This window comes from Sander lucioperca, chromosome 18, assembly GCF_008315115.2.
Source record: "Sander lucioperca isolate FBNREF2018 chromosome 18, SLUC_FBN_1.2, whole genome shotgun sequence".
NCBI lineage: Eukaryota > Metazoa > Chordata > Actinopteri > Perciformes > Percidae > Sander > Sander lucioperca.
Window position 1 is genome coordinate 4,199,007 of NC_050190.1, and position 12,535 is coordinate 4,211,541.

General features: G+C 38.9%; 1 protein-coding gene across 6 annotated transcripts in view; it reads left to right on the forward strand.

Moving 5' to 3' along the window:
• letm1 (leucine zipper-EF-hand containing transmembrane protein 1) overlaps positions 1-12,535 on the forward strand; it is a 44,575-nt gene that overhangs the window by 14,216 nt on the left and 17,824 nt on the right. For 4 of the 6 annotated variants that reach the window (XM_031280292.2, XM_031280291.2, XM_031280294.2 and 1 more), the window contains exons 4-12: positions 1,276-1,419; positions 2,920-3,057; positions 3,518-3,721; positions 3,954-4,073; positions 5,379-5,510; positions 6,438-6,596; positions 9,283-9,381; positions 10,771-10,803; positions 12,271-12,405. In XM_031280292.2, the coding sequence (XP_031136152.1) occupies positions 1,276-1,419; positions 2,920-3,057; positions 3,518-3,721; positions 3,954-4,073; positions 5,379-5,510; positions 6,438-6,596; positions 9,283-9,381; positions 10,771-10,803; positions 12,271-12,405 (1,164 nt within the window). The remainder of the gene's footprint in view (positions 1-1,275; positions 1,420-2,919; positions 3,058-3,517; positions 3,722-3,953; positions 4,074-5,378; positions 5,511-6,437; positions 6,597-9,282; positions 9,382-10,770; positions 10,804-12,270; positions 12,406-12,535) is intronic. The other 2 variants (XM_031280293.2, XM_031280297.2) reach the window with 1 other exon arrangement.

Sequence of the window (12,535 nt, forward strand, 5' to 3'; positions counted from 1 at the left end):
ACCAGCCCATCTGCACCTTTTCAAATGCAGCTGACTCCCTCGGAGAGCCTGTCCCAAGCCCATCTACATCCCATTCATCTAACCTGGACTGGCTGTGCCTCCTAAATCTCCCCCTTTCATATTCACTTACAATTCTCAGGCATCCGTTTTAAGGCTCCTTCTATTTTAATCTGTCACTCCCACTCTTTTGATGTGGAACTCTGGGAGATGATATACATGTCAATGGGACCTGCGGACAAAGGCCTTTTCACTCAGGCTGGCCTAAATCCTTTACCCTACTGGTCTGCTGACATGCAGGTGGAAAGGGTGGAGAAAGAAGGACTCATGTTTTAGCCTTCTCCCCTCAGAGCCATTTCTGTAGAGCCGTACAATGAAGTGGACTAGAGTTAGCCTGGTACTTTTAAACTCTGAGGATTGTTCATGTTTGTGCTTAACAAACGTGCTTCCTGTTGGCTCAAGGGTATAGTTTCTGAGCCTTGTGAGGCAGAATGTTCACTTTGGTCTACAGCTCCATGCAAAACTAACGCATGAATTAGGAGGTTTCTGTTGCCCCGGGGATGTATGGGGACAGGGTTAAAAGTGCTGACTGTTGGAACTACAGTAGAGGGCTAGAGCAGGGCGATTGTACCAAGAGACAAAGGAAGATGAGGTAAACATTTTCACAGGGTTGGCTTGCCCTCACGCTGCTGCTCTCTGCTGGAGGCATGCTCAAACTTCAGCCTGGTGGGAGTGAACGATACTCCTGAAAAGCCAGCATCATCGGCAAATCCGAAACACAATCCGACGCTGGCTTAGGTGGTCAACAAATGAATGTGAATAAGGGCTGCACAATATGAGGAATATATACGATAATGTTGTTTAATAATGTGAAAAATAAACTAACCACTAATTGCTTGTTGAATTTCAAAAAAAAAGAAAAAAAAGCTGGGGGAAAACTATTTCCAACATTCTTTTACTGAACAAATTGAACATTGAATTGAAGATAAAAGGCACCACTAAAAACAAAAAAATGACAGTTGCATTTTAAAGTGCCGTTTTCTACTGATATTTTCTTTCAACTAATAAAAATCTCTGAGTGTCTTTCACGTTATGTTGCAGCCTTTCGCGATGTGTTTATTGCGCCAGTTAATATCATTATAGTTATAACAATATAAAACAAGATATATTGTGCAGCCCTAATGTGAATAATACCAGCCATTGGTATTTGAAATATAGACACACACATCTTACAAGTTCTTATTTTCTAATTCCAGTTTTTCCAAATGTTCTACCTAGTTTCTCAGAACGTGCGCCGACGTCTTCAGACTCCTTCCCTTCCTGGTGTTCATCATCGTCCCCTTCATGGAGTTCCTGCTCCCCGTGGCTCTGAAACTCTTCCCCAATATGCTGCCGTCCACCTTCGAGACAAAGTCAAAGAAGGTAACCAAAGCGTTGAACTGAAGCGGCATGATACGAGACGCATCAAATCAATGTTGCAGATCATTTTGAAGCAAGTTGTCGGTGCAATAGAGAGGCGAAGTCCCTCCCCTTCCGGTGGACCTCATGGGACCTTAATTCGGAAAAAATATGAACGGTAGTGAACAGGGAGAGGCAAATTATTTTTTTGATCCCGTTTGAATTGAGCTATGGATTACAAATATGATGTTCATCAACTAAAGAAAGTCTCATATCACCACTTAGTTTAGTGTGAAACCGCTCAGTGAACTACATCTCTCCTCTCACACAATTTACGTCACCTCGCTTGATGCTCATCTTGCTCACTAGCTAGCTAGCTTAGCTCTGTTCCACAACACACAAAACGTTATCTTACCTGATGTGTTTTATCCAGTGAAGTGTTTTCAGCAGATAAGCAAAAGAACGAGCAAGATCCTCTGCTCATTTGAGTAACGTTACATCCCCGGTACGATACACACAGACATGGTAGCTTCAGTGAGACGTCATCCATGCGACATTGAAGTGTGGCAGTCTTTCTAATTGTGTATTTTCACAGTCTTATACTTCAACAGTTTGATAATAAACTGAGACTTTCTTGACTTGCGAAATTATCTATTAAACTGATGAACATCATATGTGTAATTCATGGCTCAATTCAAACGGGATCAAAAAATAATTTGTCTTACCCCATTCACTCCCGTTCACATTTTTTTCAAAAGATAGGTCCCATGGACCGGAAGTAGAAGGGCGTGACTTCGACTCTCTGTTAAAAGCTGCAGTCCAGTGTCGGGTCTACATTGTATGCCAATGTGATTTGAGACGCAGTAGCTCAAATATTCATCATCCATTAACCTGCTGATTATCTTCTCGATGAATTGGTCAGCCCATGGTGATTTATTCAAATTGCCAAAACACCAACTATCTTAAGTTTACTGTCATATATGATAAAGAAAATCCTTTAATTCTAACATTTTAGAAACTGTAAACTTGTTTGGCTTTTTTATATTTTTTTTTCAAAATGACAAAAGCAAATTTATTATTGATAAACGAAATAGCTGCAGATTCATTTTCTGTCAATCGACTAGTCCATTGATCTACAATGAGCTCAACATGAGTATATTGTGGGACTTTATCCAATTATTCCTCAGATGCATGTTTCTAAATAATAAGTCTCCCATATTGCAGTACAGTGAGAATACATTCAAATTTTAGTAAAAAAGAAAATTTATATAATCCTCATCTGTTTGGCAATGCTTATGATCATAACTATATATATAAAAAAAAATTATATAATTATTTAATTATTAATTGCAATCTAACATTTCATATAAATAATGACAAATAGATATGTTTCTTTAATTTCATCACATGGTTAATATCATTCATGAAAACGGAATGCTCAACACAATGTCATTTAATAATAGTTGTCATGAAGAATGGGGAGTTATTTGAACATAACATTGAATTTGTGACATGTTTTTTTAGGAGGAGAGGTTGAAAACGGAGCTGAGAGTCAAACTGGAGATGGCCAAGTTCTTGCAGGACACCATCGAGGAGATCGCTCTGCGGAACAAGGCGGCCCAGGGGAACGTGACCGAGGAGTTCTCCACCTTCTTCCAGAAGGTTGGTGTCACCGAGGCAGGCGTTCATGGAATGAGTCAGAACAGGCTCGGTACTGCCCTCTGGTGGTGGGAACCATCAAATGTTTCCACCACTTGTTCCACTGTACACTTGTTGAAAAATTAGGTCATACAGTAGGTCGTGTAAACTATGACAGTTCAGCATTGATTCTAATAACTACATTTTACGCAATTTTAAATAAAGCTGCATTAAGGCGTCCTGTTAACTTCTGCTTTTAAGATAAGATAAAACTTGATTCATCCCTAGGGAAATTGTTGTGCAGCAGCTGCAGTATAAAGTTGAAAAGAGTGCAAATAGAATAAAATATTAATACTATACTGGGGGAAACACTGTGTAGGTTTTTAAAACAGATATATTTTGCGTGAAAATCTGGTTTGCTTTAGCTTTCAGATTCCCCTCGTTAACAACTATTTCCAAATCACCAACTTTAACATGTTTGTAGATACGGAACTCTGGGGAACGTCCCAGTAATGAGCAGATCATCAAATTCTCCAAACTGTTTGAGGACGAGCTGACTCTGGACAACCTGACCCGGCCTCAGCTAGTGGCTCTCTGCCGCCTCCTGGAGCTCCAGTCAATGGGGACCAACAACTTCCTCCGCTTCCAGCTCATCATGAAGCTCAGGAACATCCGGGCAGATGACAAGGTATCAACCTCTGTGCTAAAGTTCAAGTAGGAAATGACCACATTTCCCCTTATCATTGTCAGAATTGAAGAGAGCGCTCCACTTTCATTCAGAGTAAAATCTGAAATTGGTCAGAGGTAATAGGTACAGAACTCTCTCAGTTAAATAATTTCATTTTCTCTTGCATTTCATTACATTTTTGACACGAATAAAATTCATCATTAGAAGCTCTGTGTGCTCTCTGTTGATCCAGCTGATAGCCGAGGAAGGGGTGGCTAGTCTGAACGTGAACGAGGTGCAGGCAGCGTGTCGCGTCAGGGGGATGAGATCTCTAGGAGTCACAGAGGAACGACTGAGAGAACAACTCGCCCAGGTAACCACAGCAAACACGATTCAACTCTATTGCACACGTGCATTTATTTTTCCTCAGTTACAGAACTGAAATGTTACTGCCTTAAGATTAGGGTCGGGCATCCTTTGGATTTGAATAATTCTGATTCCAATTGCGATTCTTTCTTTGGATTCCAGTCCTTATCGATTTTTGATTCTGATCCTTTGAAGGGTGGAGTTGAAACGGGTCACATGCTCATTTCACAAATAAGAGGAAAGTTTTATTTTGATTCAGTGGTGGTTTTCAATTTGACAGGGTTTTTTCAACGTAAAATAAAGCCACACTGCTCCGTGGCTGCAACCCAACACGCGCCTGGCCACTACGGAACCCAAAACTTGCGTATGTTGAATTTGGAACTGATGATCAGATTTGAAACCAAATCCTCCAAGTGATTCCAATAAAAAAAATAAAATAAAATAAATACATTTTTTAAATGATTCCAAGTTGGAATCGGTTCTCGATGCCCAATCCTACTTAAGATGTCTTTTTTTCCCATTTATGTGCATTTTCTTTTGTGCGTACATTTTAGTTTTCCCTGTAAAAAAAACATAAAAAAAGGTTTGACAGACTAGACGTGATTGATCCTTTAGAGTTTAACACATTTTTATGAAAGAGGATACATACATTTTTGCATTGGAGCTAGGGCTGGGCAATATATCGATATTATATTGAATATGACAAGTATTGTCTATTCCTGGTTTCAAATGCTGCAGCCTGCATAACAGTAAAGTGATGTCATTTTCTGAACTTACCAGACTGTTCCATCTGTTTTATTATTTTCCTTTACACACTTAGTCACATTGCTGATGTTTATTTATCACAAATCTTATTGTGTAAATATTTTATGAAAGCGCCAATAGTCAACACTACAATATCGCCGCAATATCAATATTGTGATATTTGATTTTCTCCATATCGCCCAGCTCTAATTGGAGTTAATCTTCGGTGCCAATTGTTATTATCCTAAAAAAAAAATGTTGGCACTCTAAAGACTTACAAAGGATATGCATTATTAAACAAAGGAAAAAAGTAAAATGCACATGCAAAATCAAGTCTAATCCCTTTGTGGTCTGAGAGGAGATCTCTATATCTAACAGCTGAAAACTGAAATATGTTTCTATTCTCTATTCATCATGTTTTATCATCATTCTAGTCCTTCACAGAGGTTATGTGGACTCAAACGATATTGTTATGGAAGGTTAGGGAGATTTGTAATGGTCTTACTGTTCTCCATGTCGGATCACATATCTGCCCTTACCTCCGTCATGTGATGTTGGGCTCTCGTAGTGGCTGGAGCTGCATCTGAACCAGCAGATCCCCACGTCCCTGCTGCTGCTGTCCCGGGCCATGTTCCTCCCCGACACGCTTTCCCCCGCCGACCAGCTGAAGACCACACTGCAGACGCTGCCTGAGATGGTGGTATGTGTGAAATGATAATACATAGAAGATTTATATATATTTTATATCCCTTATTTACATAGGGAGAAGTATGTAGCATAGACCTGTGCCACACCCCACAGCATTTAAAGCCTAAACTAATTTGCAATGCGTGTCCCTTAGAAGGGCCTTTTTTATCTATACAATATTCTGGAATTGATGTTTTACAAAATGTTTCTGTTCATTTTTTACTTTAGTTTAGTTTATTTTGATCACATAGATACATAGCATCACAAACATAACATAAATGGTTAAAAACAAGTGTCACCTTAATTCATACAGTGTCATCTTAACTCGTTTCTAATCAATACTGGCCGAAAAGGTGTAGGTTAAAGTATTTGCATATTGCACCAACCCTTTTTACATTCTATTTTATTTATATTTTGTTCCTAGGTTCCCTCAGAATCTTATCAATCTTATTTAATGTATTATTATAATTTATTTCTAAATGTTATATACAGTACATATTGCATATTGCATGCAGAAGATATGAAACAAAACAAAATAAATAAAATAGACAAAACAATTTCCGTTCATATACACACATGCCTTACTATTATATTTGTTTAGCATCTTCCTTTTTGTTTTAAATCTTTGTAGCGTGTTACACATTTTTCATTTCCTCATCTAAATGTAGAAAAGAAAAACGTATTAGTATCACGGTTCACAGTTATGACGTGAAACGTTATTGTAATAACATGTTTTTCACGGTATAACAAGATATTTTTTGATATTTCGATTTAAAGATGCAAAAGATATAAAAGTTACTGTAAACAGTATTGAAGAAGCAGATAAGCTGCTTATCTCCCGTGCTCAGCTGCGGGCATGTAAGGTTTAGTTTGTGGTTATTCTTCTAAAAGCAGATCTTTTGGTACTCTACTTTACTCTGTCCCACTCTCTCCTCTCTAGACAATGGAGGCCCAGTTGATGGTGGCAGAGATGGAGCTCTCCAAGGTGGACAACAAGGCCAAGCTGGAGACCACGCTGCAGGAGGAGGCGGCCATACGCCAGGACAACAAGGATCGGGAGAATGAGAGGCTGGCCGACGCTGCAGAGAAGGCTGCCAGGGTAACTATACAGTGATATAGACAATATTTGAGATCTTTGACAAAAATGTGTCTTGACTGATTGAGGTCTCAACATAATCATGAACCTGATTTTGTGAATCGTTTAATACACGTGTCAAACTCAAGCAGCAAAGGGCCGCTGGTCGGATTCAAACCCGGGCCGCTGCCAAGGACTCAGCCTACCTCAACACTCTACTGGGTGAGCTAGAGGTCGCCCCGAACCTGACAGTTTTTGATACTTGTGGGCAACAGACACATTTTGGTCAGTGCTCAGTAAAAGTTTATTGGTGCGATGTCCAGTCCTCTACACCTGTTTCCATGACAGTTCATAAGGTGTTTATAGAGCGCAACAGTCCCGCCCACAGCGGGTTCCGGAAGTAAAAATACAATGCAATTTCTCCATTGACAGTTGCAGTATAAGCCATAAAATCGTAACCGTCGATGGAAGACTTAAAACCAGCTTGCCGACATGACTAAGCGATTGTATATGCTCATATAGACGCCAAAAATCATGGGGCACTAACCTTGTTTAGAGATAAATGTCTTTTATTCGCGATGTCTTGGATAAGTACTTCATTACCCACAATCCTGAACAATCCCACAATCCCACAGTGATGCCTCTGATTGGTGGAACTCATGATGGTGATGAGAGGGGGAGGGGGAGCTGCCTGCACGATCTGTCACGAGGATTTACGACACTGCACGAATCACGATCAGTTCCACACTTCTGACGTTAGCCTCCACCGGGAAGCTAACGTTAGTTTAGCTAACAGCTAATTTGGCTAACCGCTAGCTGACAGCTTGATTCAGTCTAAAATAACGTTAACTCAAACTTAACACTGGGTAAAGCCGGCTACATAAGCCGTTATATATGTTAACGGTTATTTTCAGGTTTTATTTTGAGGGTATTTTAAAGTTATTACATGCTGTCTCAGCTAGCGGTTAGCCGAATTAGCTGTTAGCTAAACTAACGTTAGCTTCCTTTGTTCAGTGGTGCGCAGTGGTTTATGGGATGAGTAGTTCCTTCGCTCTGAAATGACGATATGTACACAGTGTTGACCTTTGACTTTTTTTGAATTTTCTGTTCGTTTTTTCACTCAAAATGATACGTTGTATGTTTATGAGTCACGTCCCATCTGGTTAGCCTAAGGCATGGTCTAAAACTCTTTATATACGGATTTTTCCAGACGTCAATGGGAAAAATTAATGGGAATTTTACTTCCGGAACCCAAGGTCTCTCGGACGAGGGGCGGGACTGTTGAGGTCTTTTTGGGGAAACTAGGGATCGACCAATCATCGGCCTGGCCAATTATCAGGGTCGATATTTGGCAATTTGCAGATTATCAGTATATGTGTTTTTATTTGACCGATAACCAATGAAGTTAATTAATTAAAAAGTGTGCTACAGCTGCAAACTGCAAAGAAACTGTTAGCACATTTAAAAGCTATTTTTGTTTTTATTTATTCATTTTTTTTGACTGTGTATTACGTTTAAAGTTTCAGTTTCATTAAATAATTGCTTAAAGCATTTAAATCCGGTGTAAAATATACCTAGGGGTTAATAACACTAGAGCTGTAATCGTGCCTTAAAAGTTAGGTCCGACAAGGCCCGAGCCCGACAGAATTCGGCCCGAGCCCGACAAGTACATTTTGATTGACAGCTTTTTAAAAGCCCGAACCCGTTTACAGCCCAACATTATTCAAATGTGCGCACGCGCACAGCTCTTTGCTTTCTGTCGTACTTTAACAGAATGTCGCATCTTTTGCATTTCACATAACCCACTCATTATTATTATCATTAACCCCTCATTATTCTCATTATGCACATGGTCAAAAGTTTTCCACACCTCAGACTTTGCAGCGCAAGCCCGAGCCCGTGTAAAATGACAGAAATTAAGACGGGTTCGGGCAAAGATCTTCAGCTCTAAATAACATGTGTACCGAGTCGACTGTTCTCTGGGATATGTTTTCATGCTAATCTATTGTGACCAGTTTTAGCGCAAACCGCTAATTAGCTTATAACGCTAGCCTTCGGGGCAGAGGGTAAAGTAAAAAGAAATCGCTATTTCTACACCACTAACAAGGCTCAAAATAGCACCACACTTCCACGGTAGCATAATGAGGGTCCCAACATGTAAACCGAAGCATTGAGAACTTTGTAAGTGTACAGACAGTTTATTAAAAAGATAGTTTATAAAGACAGTACCGTTCACGTATACAGTATAGAGAGTATACATAGAAATAGCAATTTCTTTTTACTTTACACATGCCCCGACGACTAGCGTTATAAGCTAATTAGCGGTTTGCTCTAAAACTGGTCACATTCGATTAGCATGAAAACATATCCCAGAGAACAGTCGACTCGTTACACATGTGTTATTAACCCCTAGGTTCATTTTGCGCCGGATTTGTCCTTTAAGCAAACTTTTGTGTTGGAGTTTGTAACATTCCAAATTGTTAGTTTTGACTAAAATATTTTCATTTTTACCGTACAGTCCAAATATTGGTTTTATTAACAACTAATAATCGGTATTGGCCTTGAAAAACCAGTATCGGTCGACCCCTAGTGAAAAACGTTATCTAAATGCATGTTGATCCATGTCTATGTTATCCTACAGATACTAAGGTGGTCTTCTTCCACTTTCATTACTTAACTGAATCAGTTGCCTCATCACTGTCCTCTACAGGAGGGTGAGTTGGAGTTTGAAGCCGAGCCTGTAAAAGCTGACGTGGCTGCACATTCAGAGACCCTGAGGGATCCAGCACCTGTCATAGAAGGAATCAAGGTGATGTCTCCAAACATGCAGTCTGTGTGATCAGTCGATTTCTGTTTAATGCCGTTTTGTTTGCATTTACAGTCATGTGAACAAATTAGGACACCCATGCTAAAGTTGACTAAAAAGAGGAATAAAAAAAATCATCTTTAGGAAATTGATCTTAATGCCTTAATTAAAAAAATGAGGAAAAATTCAATCTTTAAGGACACCAATTTTCTTTGTGAATGAATAATGTATCGTAAATAAATAAATGTTGTTCCTTAAAATACAGGTGGCATAAGTCAGTACACCCCTATGTTAAATTCCCATAGAGGCAGGCAGATTTTTATTTTTAAAGGCCAGTTATTTCATGGATCCAGGATACTATGCATCCTGATAAAGTTCCCTTGGCCTTTGGAATTAAAATAGCCCCACATCATCACATCCCCTTCACCATACCTAGAGATTGGTATGGTTTTATTTCAGTTAGCTTAATAGCTGGTTTGATTTGCATTGAGAGATGATTTTATGGAAAGTACCCCATGCCAATCTCTAGGTATGGTGAAGGGTATGTGATGATGTGGGGCTATTTTAATTCCAAAGGCCAAGGGAACTTTATCAGGATGCATAGTATCCTGGATCCATGAAATAACTGGCCTTTAAAAATAAAAATCTGCTTCCCTCTATTGGAATTTAACATAGGGGTGTACTTACTTATGCCCCCTGTATTTTAAGGAACAACATTTATTTATTTACGATACATTATTCATTCACAAAGAAAATTGGTGTCCTTAAAGATTGGATTTTTCCTCATTTTTTTTAATTAAGGCATTAAGATCAATTTCCAAAAGATGATTTTTTTTATTCCTCTTTTTAGTCAACTTTAGCATGGGTGTCCTAATTTTTTCACATGACTGTAGTTGCAATTTGGACATGGACGTTTCTGATTTCTGGTAAACTTATAAAGAACTCATACTTTTCTACATACATTTTTATGTACCAGTATTTAACAAAAGAAAAAGACTAAAACAACAAACTGTCCTCTCTAAAGCTGTACGTATCAGAGATGTACTATATTGAATACTTCTTTTTGCATTTCAATAAATGTATGTACCATGTTACATACATCTATGAATTTGTTTTGTATTTTTACTTGTAGATAATATTTCCTTAAGTTAAGAAGTCATTAGCTTTTCAACTAACATACCAAAGAATGTTTATAGCAGAAATTTAAACTCATGTCACAGAGGATTTTATTGTAACTCTTTCCCTAATGGTAACGCTAACCCTTGACCAGCACAGAACTTTAATGTTTGATATATTTAGTGCGGACACATTTTCTTATGCAGGCTGTATTTTTTGATGTTTTTGTCACTCACTTGTTGTTGCGTTTTCATCTGCGTCTTCTGTACCTCACAGTTTGAACAGTGGCAGACATTCCTGCGCTACCAGGTTAGGTTCAATGATGTCTCCTCCCAAATGATCCTCACATCATTCCCAGTTTACCCCTGCACACACACTATCTGCCCTGTCTTTCTCTGAGCGGACCCGCCCAAATGAGGGTTAAACAGTACTTGCATAGAATTCTGGCATTTTTTAAACCTTTTTCCGACTGCCATTCGATCTCAGGTTCAGTTGGAGTGAGAACATAATCATAATTACAGGGAATAACCCTAAAATGCAAGGCCTGTATGGGTGTGATGAGATGAATGTTGACATCAGTCAAGTAGGGGCCAAACCACAAATGCCCGTATTCAGCTTTGTGTGTTCTTAAGTGGGATGAAAAGCTGACAAGGTAAATCATAGCAAAGAGAGCAGACAAATCACAGACACGTTACAAGGACTGGAATCAAACTATATTTTCTTTTTTTATATATACACAAATCTGACCATTTAAGCCAAATATATAGGCATTATTATTTTCTAGAATAAAACAAATTGTAGTGTGGACAAACCATGGTAGTCATGGTCAACATTTGCCAGCATTTCCTCGCTTGTTACAGAAATCCCCACTCATCTAAATTGGTTAAAGAAATGCTAAAGTATAACTTGCAAATTCTGTTTGGCCCAAATCTATATGGACTTCTCTTTTCCTCGTCGATCCTTCCAGAAAGTGTCACTGACCAAGTTTCCCTCTCTTAACTAACAGCCTTCGTAGCTCCACAGAGTTCTCTTCATTAAGTTGTGGTAATGTGTTTTGGGGTTATGGGCTAGGGCGTAATTTGTGTCCCCACCCACTTGTGAACATTTTTGACTTCATAAAATGATTCTCTCACGTCTTGGCGATCGGTCCCTATATCAAACAATGAAGAAAGTAAGACATATTTCTCTTATACATAGTTTAGTTCTATTTTTTTCTGGCAGATTTTATAATTATGACCAACTTAATTCTTTCCTGGATTTTACATCACCATAGTCCCTATATGTATGTAGAAATGCAGGAAATGGGGTTCAAAAAGATAAGATTTTTCTGGCGGAGGACCCCCAGACCCACTGTCTCTTCTCTCTCTCTCCCCTCCCCCCACACTTCTAAAACCAAAGTTACACCCTTGGTTATGTGGAGTATCCCAGTGTCCTCTAGAGCTTCCCTCTTTTACCCACTTTGTGTGTTTGGGTTGGTCTCTTATGTGGGTTTATATTAAATGCATATGTGGTACTGGTTGAGTGAATGCACTTTTTGAACCTACTTTGTATTTACTTTGAGGGAAAATATGACCTTAAGCCGACATGTTTATCATTCTGTTTCTAAAATAAATTTGTCTTTAAGTCAGATTTAATTTGGTCTGCTTCTAAGGACATATTGTATGTTTTTAAAGGACATTGTAATAGAAGTTTTTAATCCAAGTAGTGGATATCTTTTTTTATTTTTTTTTTTACCATTTAGGAGCAAACTTCTTCAATGGTATGTTTGTTTTCCAGGGTGAGGAGATCACCAAAGAAGAGATTGATCTGTTGAGTGACGCGTGCTCCAAGCTGAAGGGCCAGAAGAGGCTGTTGACTCTGGAGAAAGAAGAGCTGGAAGAACTGAAGGACGATGTCCAGGAGTACAACGAGGTGACTGTCTAGTAGTTACTGCAGAGAGACAAGATTTAAAGTGCTCGTATTATGCTGTTCGGCTTTTTCCTTTTCCTTTATAGTTTTATATATCTTTTTGTGCACGTTATAGGTTTAGAAAGTGAAAAAG